We start from the raw sequence: 24,614 nt of genomic DNA, 5'->3' as shown, positions 1-24,614 counted from the left end.
AATTCTAGTTGGTAGCCCATGCAAAATTTCTTACTTTGGAGGCGTACCTCGCCAAAGGGAAAATGCAATAGTGCGGCGTATTAAGAAATCTGCTTCCCAGATCGATCTTTTTTTCCTTGTTTTTCTTTGGCTTGCATTCATTAGGGAAATCTATTTGTACACCGCCCACGAAAAATTTTACTCCTTTAGATATCGCCAGATTTCAACAGTCATAGCGAACCCCTAACTAAACCACACACCATCGGAAAACACGTTCCCGACCAATTGAACGAGAAATCTCCTGTAAGAAGCAAATTCGCAATTCGGAGCTTGGCGACCCCCGTTGTCAAGCTGAACTGAATGAGGGACATACAGCTCAGGCTACATCAGTGTCAAATACTTATTCCTTAAGGCCGCGGCAGCCAGACCAATGGTAACGATCGTCGGCTCGTTTCCCGCTCGCTATGAACAACTTCATTGGTTTCTCTTGGTGACTGCCTCTTCCAGGCCGGTTACGGACAAAGATGAAAAACCTTGGTTTTCGGAGTATCCAAGCATTAAATTGCCCGTGCTGATCGGGTACTGCACCGGCTCCGCTTGACAAAGGAGAAAGAATCTCACAGCCAGATCTCGGGTGGTCTGATATCAGGAGTGTGAAAAAAAATCGAAAGCCACTAATTAGCTAACTGGAGAGTATAATTATAGAATGGAATTGAGCAATTGCTATCGCCATATGTGGGACTTTATTTAAAATTCGATATTAAACCCAAATCCTGTCCGGGGTCTCCTAGCGTAAAATAAGGTTATCGGCATCCCGCTGAATTAATGCGTTTGCCTCTTCCATGTCTTCGGAACGTCAATTTTTCAGGAACAGAGATGTCTGTTTTCCTCTCTGAAAACAAACAGCAAGTTGCACGTGGAAAATGTTGGTTCCTGCACGATTTCGCGCAGATTACCGTGGTATACCTTGAAAAACAACAAATGAATTAGTCGATGTCCATAAAGTCTCGGAAAGTTGAAAACGATTTTTTGTTTAAAAAAAGAATTTTTTGAATCAGGTCCCTGGCAGGTCGGACAATCCGAGTCAAAAAATATACTTGAAAATGCAGTGCGAGAACGAATGTATCACAATGCACCATAGTAGAGTTACATAAACGCCATTCGGAACTTGGCGAGCTAGGTACCTGCTACTTGAATTCTGAGACAAAATATTGATAAATTGAGACATTCTGTATAGGAGTCAGCTAGGCGGCGTCCGGCGTTAGCTGAAATAGCTCGCATCAGGCGTAATGTTTGGGTGGATTAGAAATGGGCCCTCCTGTATTGACGGAGTTCGGCGTATGTTACGTTTGGACGGCGGGGCTAATATCAGATACGAGGATATATTTGGCGATTGAAAGCTGCACGCCGCAATGCCCGATGACGAACATGAGCTTGGCTTCGGGTGTAGAAAAGAGCTTTTCGACGGCGTTTAGGTAGAACTTTGTCGTCTGACGTATAAGCTCGCTCCGCAGTTTTTGGAGCTAATTGGACTTAGCTAGTTAACACTAGATATATGGTCTGCATAGTGCATGGCCCCGGTCCTTAGCCCAGAAGGCACCGGATCGTGTGATGGCCGTCGCTTAGTCTGTCTCATTCGCATTCGCGCCCCTCATCCCCCATGGCCATACGTCGCAGTTGGACTCCGATCTCAGTTAGTCTTGCAATGGGTCCAAATGCGCTGCTTGAATTGGAGCATAAGCAAATGCAGCCTCGCTTAAATTGCTGCTAATTACTGCGCGAAACGGCCCCCCCAGCGACCCGATTGAGTGGCTGGCCAGTACTATATTCGCATGTTGCAGCCATCACCCTTCCCGGTTAATATTCGATAGGTCGTGATGGCGCCATGCAGAAATGGAGGGATTGCTGTGTGTTACCATCAATTTCCAACTCAGGCTTGCTTAATGCTTCCCTTTGCATGTAAGCTTATACAAGGTAGTATCGTTGCTTCTTTAGCGGATGCCATGCAGTCGACCATCCTAATTTGAATCTCTCTCATCTTCCTTGCTAGCGTATTCGGATTATTTTGCTACAAGCATATACAGTATGAATGATCATCTCTCTTCAATACTTAAGAAGGCTATGGTTCCACAAAAGTAATGATCTCATTTCTAGCGGACCAGCCTGCCAACGTGCTCCGTCGAGTTCTATAGCTCCTAATACCACCTGCCGAGCTGCACGACTATAGCCAAAACTGCCCACTTGCCTGAGTAAACTTAAGGGGAGTAAATCACACGCGACAGTTTCAGCTTCAACATATATAAACTCGGGGGGATATCAGTAATCTAGAGAGCTTCCACGCTACCCGGAAAAACCTATAAATTAGTTAACTTCCAAGGAGTCTAGAAAGTGGGCGAACTGTTATAGCCAACTAAGCCCCAGGTGGTCAGTAATACTCGAAAAAGGACTTTTTCTCGCTAAGTCTTCCCAATTCCCGCAGGGAAATCGACCGAAAGACCTAGAAGGGGACAGCTAGCAGAGTACCGACTGGAAATTTGAGACGCAGTCTAGTCGCAGTTGTGGCTTTCCATCATCCACAATCTTATTCAGCCTTAACGAACTGGATCTGAAAAAAGAGCAAAAGGGACAGCAGAGTTCGCTCGAACATCTTCCCTTACGTGCCTGGGCTACTAGGGCAAAGTCAGCCGCCGGCTTGATTTAAAAGGCGAAACTACTCCCACCAAGGACACAAACCCGTTTCTCTGGAATTCCTATTAGACGTTTCTTTCCGACTTGGCCTCCGAAGTTTGACAGAGTACTTGCCGACGGGACGCAACATAGTCGATAACTGGTTTGTGGTAGAAAACATAATTTCGAATCGGAACGCCGCACGATAAGCACGACTGAGCCAGCCGGAGTGTCCGATCGGGTCAGATTATTACATCGATTCTATAATTCCTAATTCTCGGGGCCGGATATCGATAGTTAGATATGCCTACAAATCCCACAGCCGATCTGTCCATGAAAATCTAGTCCACCACCGAAAAAAACTGTGGACCTGCCACCGAAATACCCTTTCCCCAGCTTCACACTTCTAGCCCGTTACTATTTTTTCAGCCCCAGCTGCAGCTTTGGCCGTTTGGAAATCACGCCAGCTGGGTTCCGGGTTGAGTTGCCAAGCCCTTAACGGAAACCGTCACACACGCTCAAACACTGTCCAGCTGCCGTCCCAAAAACCAGGCTAACGAGCAAACCGGAAGGGTCCAGTTTGCTGGGAAGTTCCCCTCAGAAAAATCGCGCTTCGGAACCAAACCCGCGAAAAGTAGCGAGGGTCAAGCAAAAAATAGAAACTGCACTCGAATAGCCCTCTGATCATTACCATATTCGATATCCCGGTTCCGTGTTTGCTTTGAATTTCGAGGTGTTCGACTGAGATATTAATGCGACTTCTGCGAATCGCTCGTGCGAGATTAAAATTTTGAACCACGATATTTTAATATATACCTTTACTGCGGAAAAAAGAAAAGAAAGGTGAAACCCTGCGGATAGAATTTATAAGTATTATCAGAATGACGAGAGGCGTCGAAGACAAGAATATCTGCTTCCATTGCAGGAAGGATAAGAAAAAGGTATGCACAATGTTCTAGATCTTTGTGGATCTCGTTCTAGCCGCGAGCAAGGATATCCCTCCTGCTTGCCTGCCAAGGAACTCAATATCAAAAATCCAATAAGCGTGCTGCATGGAACACTAGAATATGCAAATGGAAGCTGATGGTCTGCTTTTTAATGATTTAGTGTGTTCGAAAAATAGAGGACGAGACAAGTTGTGAGCGATGCCAGCATTACAAATACGACTGTGTACCTGCAGATAGCTATGGCGGTATCCCGCAGCCGGTATTTAAAAAACAGCCACGATGTACACAGTGTAGGAAAGATCATAAAGTTGTACGTTTGAATATTCTCTTTTTGTGTGTGTATGGAGCGTGGTTTCTAACATGTGTTTTATTAGTGTCTGCCTTATGAGAGACAGCCAGGCCAGTCATGCAATAGGTGTTCGGAGAAAGGGCTACCCTGTATCGCTGCTGCTCCGAACTCTGGCAGATCATCACGGCCAGAGACTCCGAATAATAGAATGAGCTTCGAGTACCCTAATCCTTACCAGTCATCATCTTCATCAATGTCCGACAACCCTTACCATCCGCATAGGGGACATCCGGAACACGGCCTACAACGAAGAGCAAGTTTGCACACTTACTCGCCACACTCACAATACTACTCACCAGTATCGTCTCCACTAACACCCATGGGGCCGTATTATACAGCAGAGCCATCACGGCGAGGGGACATGTCACAAGCATCAAGGACATATAGGCCGCTTGCTCCGGCTCCTCATCCGTCTTCCTCTTACTCCCCCGGGACAATTCCTCCATATTCGTCGTCAGCCGCAATGTACCCACCCCATTTCAACCAGGTAACCACACCTGTATCCCCAACACCATCATACATGTCGCTAGCAATGTCAAGCCCGCCGGCTTCGCCACATACTTCTAGAGCGGTTCCAGCTGGTGATCGGATCGCAGAAATTATGTCGATCAACAACTTATTAGGAGAAGGAGAGAGGCAGCGGCCGTCATCTAATTAAGGCCGAGACGAAACTACAAGAACATTTTGTTTGGGTTTTTGGCTTGCCAATGGGGCTTTGGTTGAGTTTTGTTCAGCGACCAGTTTAAAATATTCGCTTCCTGAGTTTGGGAGAAGCGAATAAATGAAGGATTCTAGAATCCTCCTTATGGCATGTATATGATGTTTATGTCTAACCTTCCTATGAGCTTGATTCGATTCTGCGTGCATGTTCGACTGGTTACTTTTCATGTAGCCGGATACTGGAGTTAGCTTTGGGGTATATCATTTCTTTGTTTTCTCCTTTATTTTCCTTACACTTCATTATACATATGATTATTTTGCATGCCCCTTTCCGATTCGATTCCCTTCCACCTTTTGTGCTTGCTACTCTCCTTTGTTGCTTTATACCTTCTTAATCCGCCTTTTCGTTTTATTGTATATATAAGCATACTAGTGCAATGATGAGGGAATAATGCCCTGCCGAAACCTTTACTCCAAGTATGGTTGGAGTGTAAACGAATCCGAACGTATAATTTTAACAGTGTTCAGACAGTCTTTCGCGTTCAGTCCTGGTGCCAACGAGACTAGTTTAATCTAGTTTGGTTCGACAACTTTCAGTCTCGCTGTTAGCTATAGCCAACACAACGACACCGGCACATTGGAAACAGGCGTTTAGCCGGTCAAATTTTGAGGATTGTGCTCTATACCTGGTACCAACGAGACTACTCTATACTACTATACTTTACTTTTCTTCTAGGGGGGCGGGGCTGAGATCATGAGAGAGAACTTGCAGACTTGGCCCGGAGCTGGCTTGCAGCCAATCTCTTCCCCAATTAGGGCGGGGGTTTTAGCGTTACACGACAACTTTATATGTGTGTAACTCCTTCCGCATGTTATCGCAGTGGCACAAAAAAAAAATGCAACGTCTGCCGACGCAGTAACAGTCTAATTTATGCAATGCTAGCATTGTGACTGGTACTAGGTGTAATGTAGTGAACACTTAATTTCACTAATCAAAGGTAAAATTTCTTTCTCCGCGATACTAGTTTAGTGGTATATTTGGGGATATTGCTAAGATACACGGGCGCTAAGTCATGGGCTCCTCCAGACCCCCTTTTGGTATCATGATATCGATATTGAGGTGCGAGAGCACAGAACATAATTAGGCTAGAATTTGCCTAAATTAGCCCATTCTCTCTTGCCGCTTCGTCCAGCTTCGCCCTCGCATTAGCGACAACTACACCAACGAACGCGGGTGAGAACTCGCCGGATGGCAGCTTGATATCAATTGGCTTCCCGCCTGGTCCTTTTGGCGGGCCTGCCACCACATTTCTTTCGACCCACAAGGGAATCTGGCTACCCGTGAGTTTTCCACCAGCTGTCAAATCGATTGAGTTTTTCATATCCTCAAATTCCTCTGCTGAAAAGCCACCCCCCGCAACCAATAGTTTTGGAAGCCTTTGGGCATCCGCTGGACGGTCTAAGTTGGAACCAAGACCGGAAGAGGGTATAACGTGTTCGCCGCGAAGGATACGAGGGAGGTCTTCTTTCACAGACTCAACGGAAAGGGAGAGATGAATAACTAGCAGTAAGGTTTTAGGATAAGTGTATTAATCAATTTTGCATGAAGTTATTGGATTGACGAACCATCATACTCGGGAAGGAGACCTTCTTTGACAGCCTTTCCCACTTCGGCTGACCCACCAGCAGTGAAAACTGGGATTGATGTGTCCTGGATTGCCATTTTGGAATAAACCCGATTTTGATATCGAAAGTTACTCTGAAGTATTGAAATTCTTGATATTGATCTTGCTTTTGAGGTGAGCTGGCGTTGTATCATTGTGAATTCGTGACATTGGATGCCTTTAAATAAAATATTACGGTCATATTATTCTGACTATAAACATGTCTTGGTAAATGTCATGAATATGCATAACTAGCACTAAGTGTCTATCGAGGTTCGCACCTCCAAGCTCCGCAAAATGGATTGGCTTCAACCCTAGTCCGGACCAGCTAGAGCATACGATTTATGTCGGTAATGTCGGCGCGTTCCGGCCCCGGTATCTGTGAGCTTAGGGTTTGCTGACAAATATCCGCCTCTGGTCTCGTACCGATATCAGTTCAATTCACCCCCAAAAAACCATGCTTCACGTTATGGTCGCCTTGGCTTCACGAAAAACCTATACAAAGACTCAAGTATGTATCATGAAGCGATTTGATTTCATAATCAGTTGGGTTCTAATACGGCTAGAATCTGCAACTCAAAGATTCCTAGTTGCTTAGTTGGCCACGTTGTGTTGGACATCGGCCAGTCGGAGCTTTCCCAATGACCTCACGAGCTCACGCTTGTTTCCAATGTCAGCCAAATGCAGCATTCAAACCCACTCACCCTGCGCGTGATATCGCGAACACCACGATTGCAAAAATCTGCACGGCCGATGGTTTTATCCCCCACCGAATTGTTATGAGATGGATGAAGAAAAAGTCATCGTGTTTATTCATCCCGATCTCGGGATTGGAGGAGCAGAGCGCCTAGTGGTGGACGCGGCAGTCGGACTTCAGAACCTTGGACACACTGTACAGATATGGACCTCGCATTGTGATCCCGCACATTGCTTCGATGAATGTCGCGATGGTGTGTAATCACCTTTCCCCACGAAACGGAAGGTCTTTCCACCGAAGCGCCAAAATTAATTGTCACGTCACCCATAGGTACTCTCAAAGTTGTCGTCCGAGGGAATCGTTTCCCAACTTCAATACTTGGTCGCTTCTCCATTCTTTGCGCTATCGTCCGACAGCTCGATTTGATTACGTACTTCCTCCTTGAAGATCCTGATCGGGCATCGGCGACAGACTTATTTTTCGTCGACCAACTATCGGTCTGTGTTCCGATTCTCCGATACTTCCTCCAAGGATCTAGGACGCTATTCTATTGCCACTTCCCAGATAAGCTCCTTGCATCGAGGAAATCGATTATCAAATCATTATACCGGATTCCATTTGATTGGATTGAAGGATACACAACCGGATTAGCCGATGGAATTGTGGTTAACAGTAAATTCACTGCTGGTGTGTTTAAGGAAGCCTTTCCGAGAATTAATGTTGTACCAAGGGTGGTATACCCTTGTGTCGATGTCAACGAGGACGAAAGGAGTCACACGAAACTTGAAGGAGAAAAGTACCCATTTCTAAAAGGCGGTGACCGGAAGATTGTCCTATCAATCAACCGGTTTGAGAGGAAAAAGAATATTGGATTAGTCGTGAGTGCATTCGCAGGGCTTACTGGAGAGCAAAGGAAAAAGGCGAGGTTGATTGTTGCAGGTATGAGCCCCCCTCTCTATCTTGTCTGTAGAAAACTATACATCTACTTTGAGGATACTAAAATTTCTTCTAGGTGGATACGACAATAGGGTTGCGGAAAACGTAGATTACCATAGCGAGCTTGAAAAGCTTTGTGACTCGTTAGATTTACGACACGCAACATGTAGAAACTATATTTCGTCCTTAACGATCCCGTCAGATATCGATGTCCTCTTTCTACCATCGGTGCCATCCTCGCTGAAAAGCTTTTTGCTGCGGACTGCGAGTATCCTCGCCTACACACCAGAAAATGAACATTTTGGAATAGTGCCTTTGGAGGCGATGCTTGCTGGGGTATGTCGCCCCCAAACTATCATATTGATTCGTTGCTAATTGAAATCACCCCAGACACCGGTTTTGGCCACAAATACGGGTGGGCCGCTCGAAACAGTCCTAGATGGTGGCGTAACAGGCTGGCTTCGCCCTCCAGAACCGACCGAATGGACTCGGATTCTCAATGAAGCTCTTTTCAAAATTACCGACGAGGAACGTACCGCACTGGGTGAACGAGCGAAGTCGAGGGTCAAGGAAAATTTTAGTAAGGAAAGCATGGCGGCAGCACTACAAACAGAGTTCGAGATCTTGGATAAAACTAGGAGGAAACTCATTGGGTTCCATGATGTTATGATGCCTGTAATTGTAAGCACTGTAGTCGTTGCTGGATTGCTAGTAGGAGTTGGCAGGACGGATTGGGCGTATGTCTGTGGGTTTATGGGTGGGGGCGTGTATGCGACCTTTGGGTTACTAACGATGTTAGCTAAGGATATGAATCCACGGATAGGATAGGATGGGCGTTAACGCTTTGAGTTCCTAAAATCGTATATTTTCAATTTACAGTTAGTTTGGGATATTGATAGCAAGTTATTCGATGGGACAACGGGATATTCCGAGATTTAGAGATTATTTAGGGTCTCGATCCTACATAAGGGTCAGCCACCAGTGAAAAACAATTAAACTGGCGTGATACTGATGATCAATAGCAACCCCGTGGGCCTTGGCAGAATATATCCGGCTAGTATATACCTAGTTTCTCATAGCCAAAATAAAGCCACTGGGGCGTCTAGGCCCATAAATCTAATTCGAGTATTGTAATTAGTCCCTCAGCATACGGATTGAAGCCGCCGACGAGTTAGATGATGTGGTATTTGTTCATACTACAGCGCCATTACTCGCGTACCCGCTAGACTGTGCATGTGCATTGATACGTAGTCCTAATACGGTAGCTGGAGCAAGTCTAGTAGTCCGCCTCTTCCGTCAGGCTACTGTAAATTTATATCTGCAAGGAGTAACGCCATCAGGAGGAGTCTACATATATATCATGCAACTTGTTAATTCAGATCCGCAGGATACCTAAGATGCATGAAGGATCAAGCCTATCTTTGAGACAAAGGTTCCCATGATCTTCAGGCTTTTGACTAAAAGTGCACTGTGTCAGATATGTACTGTCGCGTCGGTTTATATATATTTTTTCTTATTAACATGCGAGTTAGTATACATATTGCTCTCCGACCGTGTAAGCTGAGTTTTATACAACTTAAATATCTGAAAGTCGGCTGTATAACAGAAATCGTGGCATCTAACTGAATGTAGTAAAAGGCCTAGGCCCTTTCATTAAGTCCAATATTAATTCCTCCGTAAGGCCATGCAGCAAGCAATTATTGCATAGTAACTACGAGAAGAGCTCTTGATAATATTCGTAGACACATATACAGTAGCCGCAGCCGCATCTCCGTGGCATCGATATGTCGGGCCGGGGATCGGAGCTCAATGGAATCTAGTCATTGCCTTTAACGGTACAGCGTAAGAGGGACTTTAGTCTTGGCAATATACATCTCTATCCAGTTAGCCTTCTAATATAATCGATGTGATCCAGAACGGTGGGTCGGTCGATTAATATCACGATAGATTGACTTTGCCTGGACGTCAGGACCAGTTGGCCCTCGTAATAATACCTGCATACTTTCCTATCCTTACCCTGGCTCTCCGGATCGGACGAACCTATTAGCTAAATCGCAGCTACACATGCAATGCGAGCTCGCAGAAGCTAAGTAGTAAAAGCAATATTATAGTAAAGTCAGAAGATATCTCAAATGGCCTCATTAGAAAAAAAGGGAAACTACTCATATAAGCCCGTATTTCAGGAGAACAACGAAGTGTGACTAAAAAGGTTAATCATAAAAACGGGGATAGCCTATGACAAGAAAGAGAAGCCTCGGTTTTTCTTAACTTTAGTCGAGGTTTCATTAATGCATAGCCTGGGCGTGTGCGAGCGCGTGACTGATGAAATGGATGCTACCGCTTAGTGATATTTTCGTAATCGGACTAATGCTATCGTCATGAACTATATGGTATGATTCTGCTGAAGATCTGAAGAGCCGCCAAGCGCATCTGATCCATGGCTAGTTTCGTATCAAACTGACAAACGAGTGAGATAATTCGTCAAAGACCATGATCGATATCTGAGAGACCGAAGATCAATCCTTCAAGAGGACTTCGCTGTCGTCAGGCTCCACGGATGCAATCCAAAGGCACCGTGCGCCACTTGCAAGCAGATCAAAGGGCCCTCCCGTTTACCCCATTGGACCAAATGTTTCGAGAGTCTAGAAGTTTATCCTAGAGAACCCCGCCTCAACTATAACATACTTCCACATGATAAGGAAGCACAATGGAAATCCCCTTGCATGCAAGGATGGGGGAAAGCCTAAAGCTTGTTTCGTCGAAATAGCCCAATCAACAGCCCAGCCCGGTTACCCATGCAGCCAAACCCGGCCATAGACCAGGGACCAGGGGTATGTCAAGTATTCTGCTTGGCATTTCAGGCAGAGCATCACGCAAACCCGTTTTTTATCCCAAATCCAGAAACTGCCAACGTCTTCGAACTGGGAATCGCTGTCAGATCTTATATCTTTGCGGTAGGTACGATATCCATATATTAAACCTTGCAAATGGAACGGGAGAGCGGCAAACGAGGTGTGATTGCCAGCTCCCTTTAGCCTTTGTTGATAGTAGAATTCGGAGTGGATGTGGTGGAAGCATGGACGTTCGACCTTTTTGGGCTTCCATCCGATCATAATAAGACAGGCACAACACAATATCTTAAGACGTCTTAAGACTTGCCACGCACTTGCCATCAATGACCACTTTCCTAATCCACGTTGGACTCCACGGTATCTTATCCATGGTGGCCTAGATGGCTTCACCGTGCCGCCCTTAAGTCTTTCAGCCATGATATCTTTTACATAACTAATACCGGAACTGAACAGATAAGGTGAATGATCTCGTTACGCCAATCAATTGGCTTGCATCTTGGATAGTTCTCAACGCTCGCTTGATGGCAAATTGAACCATGGCCAACCCATATGTCTTGATTACTGCATTGTCACATCGCAGGGCAGGCATACCGCTGGAAGGAGATAACCGATGTCCCTTTCGCAATCCAGAATCGAGGGCTAAGAAACTGCCAATTGCACGAAGTGTGCCTTCTATTTTTCTTCAAAAAAAAAAAAAGAGGTATAATTTGAAAAGGAGAAAGAAGACGCACACGGACACGAATACGATTGCATTTGCCTATCGTATCTTTTAACTTATACCGCGGCTGCCTGTTTCCCTAATGCGTATTTGCTCGTGGCTCGTGTTCAAAGACAAAGTACAGTCAGACGTATACATGAGTCTAAAAGAGTTTCTATCGAACCTTCTTTAACTTGCAATCTTGCATATTCGCTTCGACCGGGAATGTGGTTGTCAATTGAATCCCCACTAACTCTACACTAGTGTCTTTTTTTTGACCGTCGCATCCGCAGATGTCCACACACTCCCCGCACCGAATTTTAAAGACGGAAGCATGTCGTAGGTAGCTACAGCATGCAGATGACCCACATGATCAGGGATCATATCATTGACAACCCGCGGCTGGGAAATACTGAAGTAGTATCCACCATTCCAACCCCTCCTAAAAAGCACATTTGCTTCTTTTTCGTGATGTTTGACTTCTAATGAGATCGTATTTTCGTAGGCAAACGACATTTAGAGTATGGTGCTCAAACCGGATGATAGTGAATTCCGTCAATGGGTTTGCATGTTTCAGGGAGGGGTCGCGGAAAGTGGGGAAATACGGTTAAACCAAACGGTAATACTATACTACCCTACATACTGGATCCTATGATCACTTTGTTAGAGGGTTTCATGAAGTATAAAATCCCTTCGACATCACCTCCAAGACGAAATTTGTTTTCAGCAGCAACCCAGCTCCCAAACCTTAGAAGATCTCAATCTACAATCTAGCAATAATCTTCAGCAACTTCTTCGGATTTCTAGTTCAATCAATCTTCAAGGTCTTCAAACCCCAAAACAAAAAAGATCTTCTCACAATGCGGTCTTTTATCACAGCCTTGCCGTTTTTGGCTCTCCTCGTTGACGCCCGAAAATGCGGTAACGAAGTCGTTCCACCATCCGTCCAGATGGCGGCCAGATACTTCGACAGACAAGACAAGCTCGCCGATGCTCGCACCCTCCAGGCAGTCGCTGAGCGATCCTTGGTTATTGATACCTATTTCCATGTTATCTCCTCTGACAACACTCTAAAGGGTGGAAATCTTCCAGACGAACAAGTTACTGCTCAGGTAAGATACTAATACCTTGTCGCATACCCACGGATGCCAAATAAATTCGGTTTGGGGATTCGGACCTGGCTAACAAATAATCTATCTCTAGTTCAACGCTCTTAACCGTGACTTCAAAGACACCGGTATCTCCTTCGTCCTTAAGGACGTAACCCGAACCGTCAACAAGGAATGGGCTACCTTCAGCGTAGACAACGACTCCAAGGATGTCGAATACACCATGAAGAAAGCCCTCCGTCAGGGTTCTTATGCCGCCCTAAACGTTTACTACCGCCCACTCGGCGATGGTCTTCTTGGAATCTGCGTGTTCCCTGAAGACGTCACTCAAGGCGACCGCACTTTCGTCTTGGACGGCTGCCAAGTCCTCACCGGTAGCGTTCCTGGCGGCGATACCACCAACTACAATGATGGTAAAACTGCCACCCACGAAATTGGCCACTGGCTCGGTCTCTTCCACACCTTCCAAGGTGGCTGTGCCGGCGGTGACGGTGTCGACGACACCCCAGCTCAACGATCCCCAACTAACGGTTGCCCAACAACCAACCCTGATACCTGCACTGGTCCCCAATACCCTGGTGTTGATCCAATCCACAACTTCATGGACTACAGCTACGACATTTGCATGTACGAATTCAGTCTAGGCCAGACCAAGCGTGTTTTCGATTTCTGGGACCGATACCGTGCCCCACACATTGGTGGCCCAGAGCCAACCGTTACCAGGTCTTCCACCACCACTACCACCACTACAACCACCACCACTACCACTCCAGTTATCACTACCACCCCAGTTATCACCACCACCTCCACCACTACCAAGTCTACTACCACCAAGGCCACCACCACCAAGACCACCACCACTAAGAGCCCAACTCCAACCCCATCCCCATCCATCCCAGATTGGTGGTGCGACCTTTTCGGCATCTGCCGCAGCGCTTAAAGCATTCATCATTTCGATCTTCCAAGATCATATACACCCCGCATGCGCGCAATATATACCCAAATTCCCTTTTTGTTTTTAACGAAACCTAGTTGATACATATTTATATCCATGACCAAACCATACCCAGATACCCAGCAATACCATGTTTTTTTTCTTTGAAGCTCTGCTTTTTCATCTTCATGTTTTTAAAGTCACGAAGGACGTTGATACCCCTAGTTTTTTCTTGTCAGCTGAGATGTCTTTTTATTCTCTATATTTTTATCATCATCTTCTTCTTCTTCTTACATTCAGTTACATATACTTATTTTACTTCACTTCTGTACAAAGACACTTGTATACCTAAATGTATATACATAAGCCCCGATGCGAGGCATCTGGCGTCTGTACAAATATATCTACATACCTTTTCGAAATCTCCAGGATCGTGAATATCAAGCTATAGCCTAATTAGGAAGTTGTGTTGTTCTTGTGGTTGAATTAGACCAATCGGAATCCAAATATCAACAACACAACACAATAAAGCGGAAGAGGTTGATGCTGAGTCTGGTTGGTTATGATAAACGAGACCAATTATGATCATGATCATGAGACTGGGAAAGTTGTTTCGGTTAATAATGACCTTCGCTTGCCAGTACTGTAATATCATGATAGAATAATACAATTCACGCTATATTATCTTTAATCACATGTCATGAGATCCTTTTGGTCTCATTGTAGGGTTCAACGTAAAATTTCAAGATATCTCTATTTCTCCTTACTAATACGTATTCGATTCGACAGCACTTCATACCTCAGGCCATCGACTATCTCCGACCTCTCGACCATATAACAAGGATTTTCAGATACGAAAAAGAGGGTGAATATGTGCAGAAAGCGATAAGTGGCCTAGAATTAAACTCCGAAGGCGAAAAACTTGATCTCGTTGGAACTAGGAGCAAGCTGGCGGTGTTTGAAACTAGAAACGGAAAGAAAAGAAAAACCTGTAACAATCCCAGTGACTTGAGTATCCCTTGCAATAAAAACAAAGTCAAAAGTTCTCTTAAAGCCATTTTTGTGGAAAGAGCCCTGTAAAGATATATTATTAATGGTTAGTTGTAAAGAGTCGAATAAAGAGGTCGAGGCAGCTGGCATGTAAGTGAGTTCACTTTGGTTCCGAATCTGATTCGTCCTTGGGGTCAAAGTTGGGCTGAGCTAACTCCATCGAAGGCGTGAGACTACCAGCAGCCTGGGTGGTGTCGAGAACAGGAGCAAGAGGCGTTTGTAGCATGTACTGAAGGGAAAAGTTAGCAGTTTTTCTAGAGGGTCTATGCTATGGACGAAGCTCACCTTGATGTATTGCATCTGCTGCTCTTGAGTACTCGAAGCTCTAAGTGTAGAGTTAGTGTCGTTATTTTTGAAATTGAGAATAGTATATCATACCCTCCTAATCCCTTTGGCTTTTCAACTGATTCCTTATTTGGATCTTGAATAGTATATCCGTAAATACCTCCCCATTTGTTCGTAATTTCAGCTTTTTTCTCAGCTAACTTCTCCTTTGCCTGTCGGACTAACTCGACCATTTCATCAGGGGCACCATGCCCAATCCCGGCAGCGACTTCTTCAACCTCAGTGCGGGCGATTTGAATTTCTGCATAACTTTTGGATAGCTCGTGCAGAGTCCCAGCCTGTTTAGTCGTGGCCAACGCAATGTCGTTCCTAACGATTGGAGTTGGTGGACCTGGATGGGCACTAGGGTTAGGGCCCGGTAAAGATATCATTGAATTTTCCTTCAAAAGGGGTCGATCGGTGCTGGCTATAAACAGAATCAAGAGATACATGTTAGGTTGGCAGTTCATGAGAACGCGAATTGAAAAGAGACAGAAGAATCGCAAGGGTTACAAAGTTTTGCAAAACTAGCTAGTACACGAGACCGAACGTACCCGAGACAAATCCACCTCTGTAGTTCCCACGAGAGCTGCCACCGCGGTATCCAACACCACCCCGTCCACCACGGCTTCCACGGCCGCGATAATTATTGTTTGGATATGGGTGATTGCCGTGATTAGTGTTGTAGCCACGTTCGAGAGCTGCTTGAACTGTACAATAAGTCAACACAACCATTGGATGCATTGTGAGCGAAAAATGCAACACAGAATCTAAAAAATTATATGTTGAGGCACACTCACTTTCAGCTTCTTGGTTCTCCTTGATTAAGCCTTCTTTGACACAGGCATCATAAGGCTTTGGACGATAAGCATTGCGATATCCGCCATGGTCTCGAAGTCCAGCGGATCCACGAACCTCGACCCAAAGTCCTTTTACGTAAAGGGTATGGTCAGGATTCTTAAAACGTTCGAGGTATCGGTATCCACAAGTAGTAAAGTACTGAAAAGCGATTAACTCAGTACGAAGGTTTAAAGTGAGAATTTGGTGGTCGACGATGTGGTTGCCAGTAGACTCATTTCCCAATCCGGGGATATGAACGAGATCGTAACTAAAAGTATTGATGTTGAATCCTGTCGTAAAAAAAACTATTAGTCTAGTACCTAGAGGAGTTTGTTGTAAAGTCAAGAAAATATCGCTTACGATCTCGGGGACAGATGATATATGGCATAATCTCGCCGAGTAGTAAAAGCTGTGAAATTGTGTAGCGGCGCCTAACCCAAGGCTGTGGTGAGAACCCGTCCTCCGTTTGTGGGAGTTTAGGCTCGAACACCTTTGGCTTTGCCTTGGGAATAACGAAGACGCTGGTAGGCTTGGATTCATCTTGCTCCGAGACAGTTTGTTTAGTATCAGGCAACCTAGTGTCCTTCAACGATAGCTTCAAGAACGGCTCAAGGGACTTCAAGTCATCGGCCGCGGTGTTGGTAGAGATCTCATCTGCCTTGGTAAGACCACTGTCGTTTTTTGGATTCTTGGCTGGTTCGTCGAGAACATGATTTAACTTGGTAGCAGCGGAGAGGAGACCATCAAGAAGGTCAGTCGCTTCCTTTGGTGTGTCTTCGAGAGGCATGTGCAAAACGTTGGCTGTGACAGCAAGTTGGTCGCCTTCGGGACCATTATCTGGCTTTAGGGTATCCTCCTTGGAGCTAGAGGTGCCCTCGGTACTGGTAATAATAGATAGCGAAGCCCGAGTAGCAACGGTCTTTTGACGAATACGCTCGGTAGCCATGGCCTTGATGCGTTTGATTGCTTCTTCGATATCAGAAGGACGACGAGATTCCATGGTATGCATCTTTGACATTGTTGCAGCAGGTGCTACTGTCTCCTGGCTTTTAGCATCTCCGGATACGTCTTTCTGTGGGGCCGACATTCTGAATTCAGAGCGAAATCCTGAGGTGATGATTTTTAAATTTAGTGAGAAGTCGATCCGGAAGCACAGAAGGATCTAGAAGATTCTCAGGATATGATTCTTTAATCAATGAAGATGAGAATCTTTGCCAATGATGTTCAGTAGATCAAAAGATCAGAAATTGAGGTGAAGAGGGGATAGTGGTGATTTTGATATGGTAGAGAAAAGAAGTTAATGAAGCTGGCGGAAGCTGAGGGATCAGGAAAAGGCGGAACTTGACTTTGGAAATTATCCTGAAGGTTTGTTCGTCCTTGGAGACAGCAAGTGGATTGGTACGTTGGATTATCTCTCTGGCTGTGTAGGTGAGATAGTTCTGAAGCTGGACTGAAGCTGAACTCTGGTGTTTGGTGATGATGAAGCTTGAAAGCAGTGGAGGAGTAGGGGAAAGAAGAAGGGGGGGGGCCAAGGAGCGGAAGAAGAAGAAGGAGAGGAAGCTAAGTTGGTTGGAATTTTTGAAGTAATTTATTGCAGTTGGAAAACAACTGAATATTGTGTCTGCACTACATTGCTCTAGTGGCTTCTATGGAGGTACTTACCCTCTACCTGGTGGGCATGTGAGTAGCGAGCGGGTACCGACTGCCTCCTTCCCCCTTTCAATCTACTAATCCGAAGCTCAAGACTATATCTACTTAGTATATTAACATTAATTTCATTCCTAGGTGCCACAAAGAGAGGCGTATCTATATCTATGACACTTTGTATTTACGAGTGACAGAAAGGATTGCCAGCTAGCTATACATTCATAGTTCAAGAATCGCCGTAGACGCCATATCCTCCAGCATCCAAAGTCAGACTACAGTTAACGTGAAATACAATTATACCAGTGGAAGAAATACAATTAATGAAAAAAACAGATTACTATCTTCTTCGGCTGGACATAGAGGCCGGGGCAAAGTCATCTGATTCATCGTCCGAGTCTTCGATCATATCACCAGCAACCTCTGCAGTTTGTGACTTACTCGTTCCCCTCGTAGCAGTCGACCTCTGTGAAAACGACAGTGTTGTTTGCTTCTTCGGTAGAGCGGCCGCTGCCTTTTTCGCTGGTGCTCGTTTCGCTGGCGCTGATTTTGCAGCCGGCTTTGTAGCTGCAGGAGCCCTGGCTTGACGGCCGCTTCTTGTAGTAGTTTTTGCTGGCATTACCTCTTCTTCATCTGTTCCAATGACAACCAAGTCGTCGTCATCAAGCATCTTGACATCATCGTCTTCGCCGTCGTCCAATAAATCAGCTGCTTCTTCCTCTTCTTCATCGCTGATAACGGATTTCTTAGTTCTCCCTCGTCCGGTAGTAACCGCCTTCTTTGCGGGTGCCTTTGCGGGTGCCTTTGCAGGTGCTTTTGCGGGTGCCTTTGCGGTAGTTCTTGTAGTGCCCTTTGCCGTTCGTGACGGCGCAGCCGCCTTCGAACCTCCCCGCCCACGTGTCGTCTTTGCGGGCGGCGGAGTAGCAGCCGTTTCTCCTTCCGCGTCGTCGTCTTGCATATCGACGTCTCCTTCATCTGAAACGAATTCGCCGTCTAGATCGCTAAACCAGTCGTCGGGCTTCTGCTTTTTGCCTCGTTGGGCAGCCCTCTGTTTTGCTTTGAAGTCGCCCTTTTCGTAAAGTTCCTCCAGTTTAGACTTTTCAATTGTCATCTATGATCGCGTGTTAGTAATTCTATTGAATAAAGGAGTACCAGGAACCTTACAGCCTCTCGAATACCGTCGGCGTCAGTAACATTATATTCAAGAACCTTTTTAAACTGTGTATCCAGCGAATCCTTCAAAAACTCTTCAACCGCATGGCTGTCACCTTTATCAATATACTGCCCTACGGCATTGCCTAGGCCATTATGTGGCAAAATATTCAAGCTCTTCGAGGTAAGATACTCCTTGACGAAGTTCTCGACCCGGATATTTTCCACTTTCCCACCATACTGTGCTAGTATGGACTCCGAATCCGCCTCTACTACCGTCCCATCTTCCCTCGTTCTACCTAATCCAAAGTCAGCCTCCCGCTAGCATAATCGCATAACTAGAGGGGAAAACGTACGTATTGGCGCCGCCTTCCTCCGATAAAACTGTACTACATCATTAATATTCGCCACCCTCCCCACGAATCGATTCGAAAACCGCTGCGGATTCTCCACTTCAAACTTCCCGTCCGTTGCTGAATATTCCACCCTCAACCGAATTAGTGGTAACGGCACATCTTCTTCCGCCACTTCCTCCCCTCCAGCCTCCAATTGGCCTTGTAACCACTCCTGCTTCGCATCCACAATCATCTGCTCCACGATTTTTGCAAGGTAATTCGTGACCTCGCTCCTATTATCCGCTTTTGTGGCGATTTTCTGCATAGCTTTGCTATCATATAAAACCACCTCTTTCATCTTGAAAGGCCTAACGCTCTTTAACCTGATCGGTTCGATTTCAAAGTCCTTCCCTGTGATACTAAGGATTCCAACATGCTTTGCAACCGATTCACCTGCGCACAAAGATGTGGCTACCGAAGAACCCGGTTGGACGACCGAAAACCCCATTTCAGGGTTCACCCGTGGTGTGATAAGACATTCATGTTCATGCCCCCAAACGACGAGGTCTAAGAACTCCTGTAGGAAGTTTTCAGGTAGATATCCAGTTTCTGTATGTGCTTGACTAAGAATGCCCGTGTCTGTCAGTCATCTGGCCGAATCTTTGTACGAAGGTGGAGGGGAAGAGATGGGAGGCTCCTTACTGGTTCTGATGCACGGCTATAAGATTAAACCACTCATCAATCTGCGCCCCAGGCCTCAAAAATTTAACTTTCCCATCTCTGAAAGTCCTAAACAACCGTTCATCGCGAACGTTGCTTAACCCGTATAATGCCAGTTTCGTAGTACCCTTTTGAAGCAATATCGGCGATACTGTTATATTATCATTTTCGGGCGTTCGTCCAAAGTAGTTCAACAACCCTGAAACCTGCAGAATATCTAGAGCGCATAAATGTCCTTCCTAGATCCAGTCCACAATTGAGCAACCAATCAACAATGAGAAGCGGAAACTGTATGGCAAAAACATACCCCAGACGGGTCATCGTGATTCCCATGAATCGAGAACACCGGAATAGCGACATTGATATCCGGATCCTCATAGTTAACGTGGTTGAAAGTCCTAAATTCCCGCGCATAGTTCATCAGCATAACTGGTCGCCAACTGGCAAGGCAGGGAGAAACTCATCATACCCCTGCAAATTCGTCGAGACGTCGCTCAGAACTTCCAATTCACATGGTTTTTCACCATAGCAGTTCATTCGCAGCGTCCTCATAACTTGGTACATACTCTTCCTGCTCGGCTTATTCTCATGAAATAAGTCACCGGCAAGGAGGACCATATCGACCTAAGGTCTACTATCAGCTTTTACTTTGTTTCCTTTCCTTTCTGTTTCGTGATGAGATGAGGGGGGAGTATCGTACATCATGGTCTTTAGCTAAGCACATGACTTCATGAAACGACTTCCACGAGTCATCACCACGGATGGGGTCTCGCTCGTTGTAGCCGACATGGTTATCGGTCGCAAGAAGAATACGAATGGTATTTGGTTCTAGTTATAAAATCAAGCTATTAGCCATATAGCACTATCAAAAACTGCGAATAGTCGCCATCAAAAGGAATTACCTGATAAACCGGGCATCTTGGAATGGTACGATATCCGGAGGGTGGCGCGAGACCGTGGATAGAAGCTAAAAGCTCAAGGACTGCGGGTGTTGACGCGAAGAGGGCAGCTTAGTGGACACGTCAGTCACGTGGTCAAGAGAGTATGATTCGCTTATCTGATTAATCAGGATATATTTATCTTATCTAATCTAATCTCTCGGCTCGCTCACTTTTCAATACAACCTCCAAAGGTTTGGCTAAAGACTCGGTTCACGACATACTAAATTCCAATATCGGCTTCAAAATGCGGGCAACCTTTCGTCTCCTGACGCGGTCGTCTTGGAAGGGTAAGTTTCAATTCCTCGTTCAAACTTTTACACCACCAACTAACTAGCCATAGGTCCATACATTGTCCCGTAAGTCCTCGATATCGATATTACCCAATGCGAGCCTAGCCGCCGTCCCAAATTGCAAACTTCCGCTGTTACAGTCATAAAATCGACATCTCTAACTTACAATTGTTGGAATATAGTCTTCCGATTCAAGCAGCCGCGGTTGGCTCACGTATTCCTCCTATCAAGACCCAAGCCCGCTCCTGCACAATCCTCCCGAACTTCGTCGGTTTAAACTTCCTCGTCCATAATGGAAAGACATATGTACCTGTCCACATCACCGAAGACATGGTAGGGTACAAACTAGGAGAATTCTCGCCGTACGTCAATATCTTCAAAATAGTGCCATATCGGATAGAATCTAGTTCGATGTGCTGACAAGTTCCCAGGACACGAAAACCACACGTTAACGGCAAAGTTATGCAACAGAAGAAGAAATAAACATTGCGACTAAGGGCGGTAGGGGGCGGAGCTATTATTGTACATTATGGATCTTAAAGGCTGTCCCGTGGGACTGTACATACTTGCATATTTCCTGGTAAAATCTCAGGTCGACGGGCGTTCAACCACGATATCACAGTGGGTATATTATATACGGATAATACCATGGCTATCTCCAGACTCTATGCCTTTTATGGTCCAAAGACAACCCAAGTAATTCGTCAGAGCTTCCGGTTTCCAGTTTAAAGGGTAACACGTTGCAATAGCCCTTGCATTCCAACCTCGGGACAATTAATGGCTAGGACAGACTATTGACAGATTCAGTACCCTGGTGCTAATTGTAAACCGACCTGACGCCTTGATGCCATTAGAAATATGCTTTAGATAACCTAAGCTGGATAAGTGCAAGGCCAAAAAATGTATCCCCGAGAAAACTATCGACTAGACACAAAGGCCTGCAGTAGGCCGCTGTCATACAACAATGTGTGCGCAAGACAGTTCTTTAATTTTAACTTCTTTCCTTCCAGCTCACTAATGCCGAAACCTCAAAATCTACTAGCCGAGAAATGTGGCTGGTAAACCGATGTTCATAGAACCAGGTACTTACATATCTAATTTACCGACATTCTAAGTGCCAATCGGCTGGGTCCTAGCGGCCGACCTGAATCTAGCGGGCCAACCACCGCCCCGCCAAATTACACCGCCAGCAAAACCTCTCAGCGATGGAACTTGTTATAACCTGATTTCCGGCTAGAGAAGAGAATCTATATGTGTCAGAAAGATGAGATTTTCGGTTCATTCGCTGTCGAGCCGAAGATGAACTGGAATAATCGGCTGTTTTTTGGTTTTTTGTTGGGAGCGAGTAAGCTGGGCTGAGGAGCCACTTGCAGATGGTTCAACTCGGTCAAAAATAAAAGACTGTCTGGGCTAATTAATATTGTTCTTTTGAAATCCATCTTCTTTCTTTTATTCATATCACCAAAGTATAGAAAAAAGACCAATTCTTTCTCTGATCAGCTTACAAATTTCCCACTGTATTCGGAATTGTATTATTGATCCTGAGTTTGCATCATTTTGGAGACTATTCAAGGCATCAAGCATAGCTTCTTTCTAGGCCAGGTGAGTCCCACCTCTTCAATGTTCAAAGGCGAGTCTTTTATCTAACCATTAACTTATTCCAGATCTCGAGTTTTCAAGTACTTGAGACTTCTTCTGAACAGCCAGTTTTTCCCCACTACGATATCTCAATAAAGATCGGACTACCTTGCAAGCTTGCAGGCCTGTCTGTTTCTGTGTTTCACGCGCCAAGATAGATATAATCGCTGTTCTGCTTCACCATCCCACTTTTCAATAGCACTTTAGAAATGGAGGATTCGGCATCTCAACGCTATCGCACCGTTGGCTACTTTGTAGACTGGGTAGGTTTCTCCCAATCAATTTGCTTTGGGTAGCTGTGTTGAGCTGGTTGGAAATTTCAAGTACTTTCAGTGCACCGATCCTACATTGATATTGAAATTGAGGGATCTGAGAGAACCATTGCTGATGTTGAGTGTATAATGAAGGCCATCTATGGACGTAACTTCAAACCACAAGACTTGAATGCCAAACAGTACACCCACATCTTGTTTGCATTTGCCAAGATCAATGGGCAAACTGGAGAAATCGGTCTTGCTGACCCTTGGGCTGATACAGACGTTAGTATTAATCCAAGCTATGATCAATTGGCATATAGGAGTCAACAAATACTTGCCTGGGGATAGATTCATTGGGATGAACCCTGGGACCAACCAGGGACCAACCTCTTCGGCATCTTTTGGCAGCTTTACAAGCTCAAACGTGCCAACCGAAAACTCAAGGTGATGTTATCCATAGGTGGATGGACTTACTCCCAGAACGGAGACCTCCCAAGCGGTGCGAGTACTCCCGAACGTCGAGATACATTTGCTCGTACAGCCGTCGAAATGGTCAGAAATTTTGGCCTTGACGGTATTGACGTCGTAAGTAACTAGGGATCCTTTCCTTTTGAGTATTAGCAGACGATAACAATGATAATTTATTTGTATATATAGGACTGGGAATACCCAAATGATGCAACTGAAGCCGCCAACTTTGTCGATCTTTTAAGACGCATTCGCCAGTACCTCGACATACTGAATCCTCGGTTCGAGATCTCAGTTGCTGTACCATGTGGTCTTGACCAGCTCCAAAAACTTGACGTTGTTGGAATGGACAAATATCTCAGCTTCTGGAATTTGATGGCCTACGACTTTTCAGGCCCGTGGTCGTCGGTTTCGGGACATGCCTCAAACGTTCATTATTCGAAAACGAACCCAGCCTCGACAGACTATTCATTCGATAAAACTCTCGACTTTTTCAAGGGTTCCGTAAAACCAGAGAAGCTGGTGATGGGAATGCCGTTATATGGCCGAGGTTTTGCGAACACAGATGGGCCGGGAAAACCGTACAATGGTGGCGGTGCCGGGCACTGGGAGGCAGGCGTCTGGGATTATAAAGATCTCCCGTTGGCAGATTCGAAAGTCAATGAGGATCCGGATGCCATCGCCGCCTGGAGCTACGATGCCGCTACAAAACTAATGGTATCGTTTGACACACCCAACGTTGCCAAGTGGAAGGCCCAGTATATCAAGGCAAAGGGGCTGGGAGGAGCGATGTGGTGGGAGACTAGTGGGGACAAAGTCGGTTCGGAGTCTCTCGTTCAGACTGTTATAGATGCCCTGGTAAGTACGAACAACTTAAAAAACATATCATTGCCTTTCATGAATTCAGAAAACAAAGAGTGAACGGGCTTTTGAAGCTGTGATTAGATGGTAGCAAAGTATAGCAGGGCAGAATAGAAAAGAAGAAGAAGACCTTTGCATGGGGGGGAATCGATGCTAACTAATATTTATTTTATTTACGGCGTAAATAGGGAGGGACGAAAGCATTGGATACACACAAGAATACGATTGCATATCCTGGATCCAAATACGACAATGTTCGCAGCGCTTGCGCTTGAATTGCTTAGGAGACGCCCGCCAATCATGATGACATGATTATTAGGATGGAATGCGGGTGAGAGCTTGAGCTGGCGTTTATGGTGTTCTGGTGATTAAATTAAACCCCTCTTTTGATTTTTCATGATCATCCTCTAGGATGCTCTCCAAACCTTTTTTTCCTCAAGCTACCATTGGTTTTCATTACTTTTGTTACAATTAATGGAAATTTGTATTATACTGGGTGGCGCTCTCTCTTAAGTCAGGACAGATGAAATTAATGAACGAAGGTTACACTCTTTGGAATTGATTGGCATAGACATATGACATATACATATCAATCTTGATATA

The 24,614-nt window shown here is 45.4% G+C and overlaps 7 protein-coding genes across 7 annotated transcripts; 4 read left to right on the top strand and 3 right to left on the bottom strand.

Moving 5' to 3' along the window:
* Nucleotides 1-5,759: 5,759 nt before the first annotated feature.
* AOL_s00215g807 (uncharacterized protein) lies at nucleotides 5,760-6,325 on the bottom strand (the record flags this gene model as incomplete). The annotated part of the gene is made up of 2 exons (XM_011130009.1): nucleotides 5,760-6,163; nucleotides 6,229-6,325. 2 exons carry the CDS (start codon nucleotides 6,323-6,325, stop codon nucleotides 5,760-5,762), a joined length of 501 nt encoding a protein of 166 aa, XP_011128311.1.
* Nucleotides 6,326-7,050: 725 nt separating this feature from the next.
* AOL_s00215g806 (uncharacterized protein) lies at nucleotides 7,051-8,727 on the top strand (the record flags this gene model as incomplete). The annotated part of the gene is made up of 4 exons (XM_011130008.1): nucleotides 7,051-7,216; nucleotides 7,294-7,902; nucleotides 7,976-8,235; nucleotides 8,290-8,727. 4 exons carry the CDS (start codon nucleotides 7,051-7,053, stop codon nucleotides 8,725-8,727), a joined length of 1,473 nt encoding a protein of 490 aa, XP_011128310.1.
* Nucleotides 8,728-12,308: 3,581 nt separating this feature from the next.
* AOL_s00215g805 (uncharacterized protein) lies at nucleotides 12,309-13,497 on the top strand (the record flags this gene model as incomplete). Its single annotated transcript, XM_011130007.1, has 2 exons — nucleotides 12,309-12,560; nucleotides 12,652-13,497. The coding sequence occupies 2 exons, from the start codon at nucleotides 12,309-12,311 to the stop codon at nucleotides 13,495-13,497; spliced, it is 1,098 nt and encodes a 365-aa protein (XP_011128309.1).
* Nucleotides 13,498-14,641: 1,144 nt separating this feature from the next.
* On the bottom strand, nucleotides 14,642-16,792 carry AOL_s00215g804 (uncharacterized protein; the record flags this gene model as incomplete). The annotated part of the gene is made up of 6 exons (XM_011130006.1): nucleotides 14,642-14,770; nucleotides 14,827-14,866; nucleotides 14,920-15,292; nucleotides 15,420-15,575; nucleotides 15,666-15,995; nucleotides 16,066-16,792. 6 exons carry the CDS (start codon nucleotides 16,790-16,792, stop codon nucleotides 14,642-14,644), a joined length of 1,755 nt encoding a protein of 584 aa, XP_011128308.1.
* An 897-nt stretch (nucleotides 16,793-17,689) lies between these two features.
* On the bottom strand, nucleotides 17,690-20,474 carry AOL_s00215g803 (uncharacterized protein; the record flags this gene model as incomplete). Its single annotated transcript, XM_011130005.1, has 8 exons — nucleotides 17,690-18,460; nucleotides 18,514-18,800; nucleotides 18,858-19,459; nucleotides 19,539-19,795; nucleotides 19,864-19,954; nucleotides 20,026-20,180; nucleotides 20,257-20,384; nucleotides 20,459-20,474. The coding sequence occupies 8 exons, from the start codon at nucleotides 20,472-20,474 to the stop codon at nucleotides 17,690-17,692; spliced, it is 2,307 nt and encodes a 768-aa protein (XP_011128307.1).
* Nucleotides 20,475-20,741: 267 nt separating this feature from the next.
* AOL_s00215g802 (uncharacterized protein) lies at nucleotides 20,742-21,270 on the top strand (the record flags this gene model as incomplete). Its single annotated transcript, XM_011130004.1, has 4 exons — nucleotides 20,742-20,784; nucleotides 20,838-20,853; nucleotides 20,970-21,149; nucleotides 21,219-21,270. The coding sequence occupies 4 exons, from the start codon at nucleotides 20,742-20,744 to the stop codon at nucleotides 21,268-21,270; spliced, it is 291 nt and encodes a 96-aa protein (XP_011128306.1).
* A 1,556-nt stretch (nucleotides 21,271-22,826) lies between these two features.
* Nucleotides 22,827-24,286, top strand: AOL_s00215g801 (uncharacterized protein; the record flags this gene model as incomplete). The annotated part of the gene is made up of 4 exons (XM_011130003.1): nucleotides 22,827-22,964; nucleotides 23,031-23,267; nucleotides 23,340-24,008; nucleotides 24,200-24,286. 4 exons carry the CDS (start codon nucleotides 22,827-22,829, stop codon nucleotides 24,284-24,286), a joined length of 1,131 nt encoding a protein of 376 aa, XP_011128305.1.
* Nucleotides 24,287-24,614: the final 328 nt, after the last annotated feature.

The sequence above is a fragment of the Orbilia oligospora genome, assembly GCF_000225545.1.
Source record: "Orbilia oligospora ATCC 24927 unplaced genomic scaffold scaffold00215, whole genome shotgun sequence".
Taxonomy (NCBI): Eukaryota; Fungi; Ascomycota; class Orbiliomycetes; order Orbiliales; family Orbiliaceae; genus Orbilia; species Orbilia oligospora.
Note: the sequence above shows the minus strand (reverse complement) of the source record. Positions and strands in the feature narration are given on the sequence as shown.